The following is a 1805-nucleotide window of genomic DNA, read 5'->3' as shown; positions in this document are numbered from 1 at the left end:
AAAGAAAGAAAGAAAGAGAAAGAAAGAGTGAGAGAGCGAGCTGGGGAGCAGGGGCTCCCAGGACCCCAGGGCTGGCCAGCAGAGGGCAGTTTCCATGGCTGTGGCCATGTCCACTCCCCAGGCCTGCAGCCATGCCCAGCAGCACCTGTCAGCAGCAGGGAGTGCCGGGCACTGCATCAGGACTTGTGGCGGCAGAACCTGCCAGCCGAGCGCTGTCCTTCTGCGCCCCTCCCTCCCTCTGTGGCATGCACCATGCACCTCCCGTCCATGCGCATGGCAGCCAGGTTCTGGAGCACCTCCAGGGCTGGGAGCCGGCAGACACCTCATCACCCCACACTCTCCATCTTTCCAGAGTCCACCCTCCACAGCCTGGCTCAGGCACCCCTGCCCAGCGCCAGGCCCCCAGCTGGGGAGCATGTCTGATGTGGCCCAAGAGGCTGCCCCAGAGCCAGGACCTGCTCTGGGAATGTCGCAGTCCCCCCACAGTCCCCTTGGGTTCCTTGGAGGGGGGTGGGTCCTGGGCACAGAGCCCGAGGTCTGCAGCCCAGCCACTGCCTCAGCCTTGCCCGGTGAATCCACTGGGTACACTTGCCATGCACGTGGTGGGGTGGCCCGGGTGAGGGGCGCCCAGGTGTGCCAGCCCCTAGCCAGATGGCTCAGGAAGTCAGTGCCCCTCCAAGCCCAAAAGCATGGCTATTGCCCCTGTGCCTGCAGCTAAGGAAGATGAAGGAGAAGAGGGGCCTGTACCCCGACAGGAGGGTCTACACCCAGCAAGTTGGTCCTGGCCTCTGCTTCGGGGCCCTGGCTCTCATGCTGCGCTTCTTCTTCCAGGTGGGGGCATGCACGCAGGAGCTGGTCTCCCACCCACCTTGCCTCCTCTCCCTGCAATGGGGTCATTGTCTACCCCAGGGCCACCAGCAGCATGCAAGGCATGGGTATGGGAGACGTGGAGGGAGGAGGAGGAAAAGGGAAGGGAGGGAAGAGGGGGAGGGGCGCCCAGTCCTCCTGCTTGGAGACCTTCAGTGTAGACTTGCAGTGCAGAGCAGTCTGGTGGGCAGCGGGGCACGAGTGGGCTGAGCCCTGCCTACTCCTGCAGGACTGAGCTCTGAGCAGGGCCCAGTAGCCGGTCTGTCCCCCTGTCCCATGCAGGAGTGGGACTACACCTACGTACACAGCTTCTACCACTGTGCCCTGGCCATGGCCTTCGTCCTGCTGCTGCCCAAGGTCAACAAGAAGGCCGGCGACGCAGGGGCCCCAGCCAAGCTGGACTTCTCTACCCTGTGCTGCGCCTGTGTCTGAGGGTGCCCAGTGCGGCCCTGCCCCTCCCCAGCCACTCTGCCGTGTCCCTCCCACCAGTGTGTCTGGGATCGACGGTCGCTTCCACTTCGTCTGCAGACCCAGGACTGGCACGGTGTCGCCCTGTCCGTTATGCGCAGCGCTCAGCCCACTATCATCAGCCCAGAGCCCCCGCCGGGAGGAGCTGACCATCGGGGGCTGTGTCTCCACTAGGCTCTGCCGTTTTCTCATGAAATCTGTTGTCACTTCTGTCCCCTTCCCAGGCTGTGAATGTCCCCAAGAAGGCCAGCTCTACCCAGGCTGGGGCCTGCCTTGCGCCCCATGTCCCCAGCTGGGCCTGGCTCTGTGGCTACATAATGATCAGGGGCACCCCGCCCGCCACCTGCTGCCTTTCCAATGCTTTATTCAGGTCCCCGGGAGAGCAGCGCGCCCTCCTGCAGCTCCACGACCAGGCACGGCCCCTTGGCGGACAGGCAGCTCCTGGTCCCTGTGCAGGGATGGGTCGCCCC

The 1805-nt window shown here is 64.6% G+C and overlaps 1 protein-coding gene across 1 annotated transcript in view; it reads left to right on the top strand.

Annotated features, from left to right (window-relative positions):
• Window positions 1–1718, top strand: part of Mymk (myomaker, myoblast fusion factor) — a 7373-nt gene extending 5655 nt beyond the window's left edge. Inside the window, exons 4-5 of the mRNA XM_004640404.2 lie at window positions 715–831; window positions 1150–1718. Of these exons, the coding sequence (XP_004640461.1) occupies window positions 715–831; window positions 1150–1299 (267 nt within the window). The 3' untranslated portion in view covers window positions 1300–1718. The remainder of the gene's footprint in view (window positions 1–714; window positions 832–1149) is intronic.
• Window positions 1719–1805: the final 87 nt, after the last annotated feature.

The sequence above is a fragment of the Octodon degus genome, unplaced genomic scaffold (genome assembly GCF_000260255.1).
Source record: "Octodon degus isolate 3935 unplaced genomic scaffold, OctDeg1.0 scaffold00123, whole genome shotgun sequence".
Lineage (NCBI taxonomy): Eukaryota > Metazoa > Chordata > Mammalia > Rodentia > Octodontidae > Octodon > Octodon degus.
The sequence above is the reverse complement of the archived record's forward strand: the minus strand, read 5'-3'. Positions and strand labels throughout refer to the sequence as shown.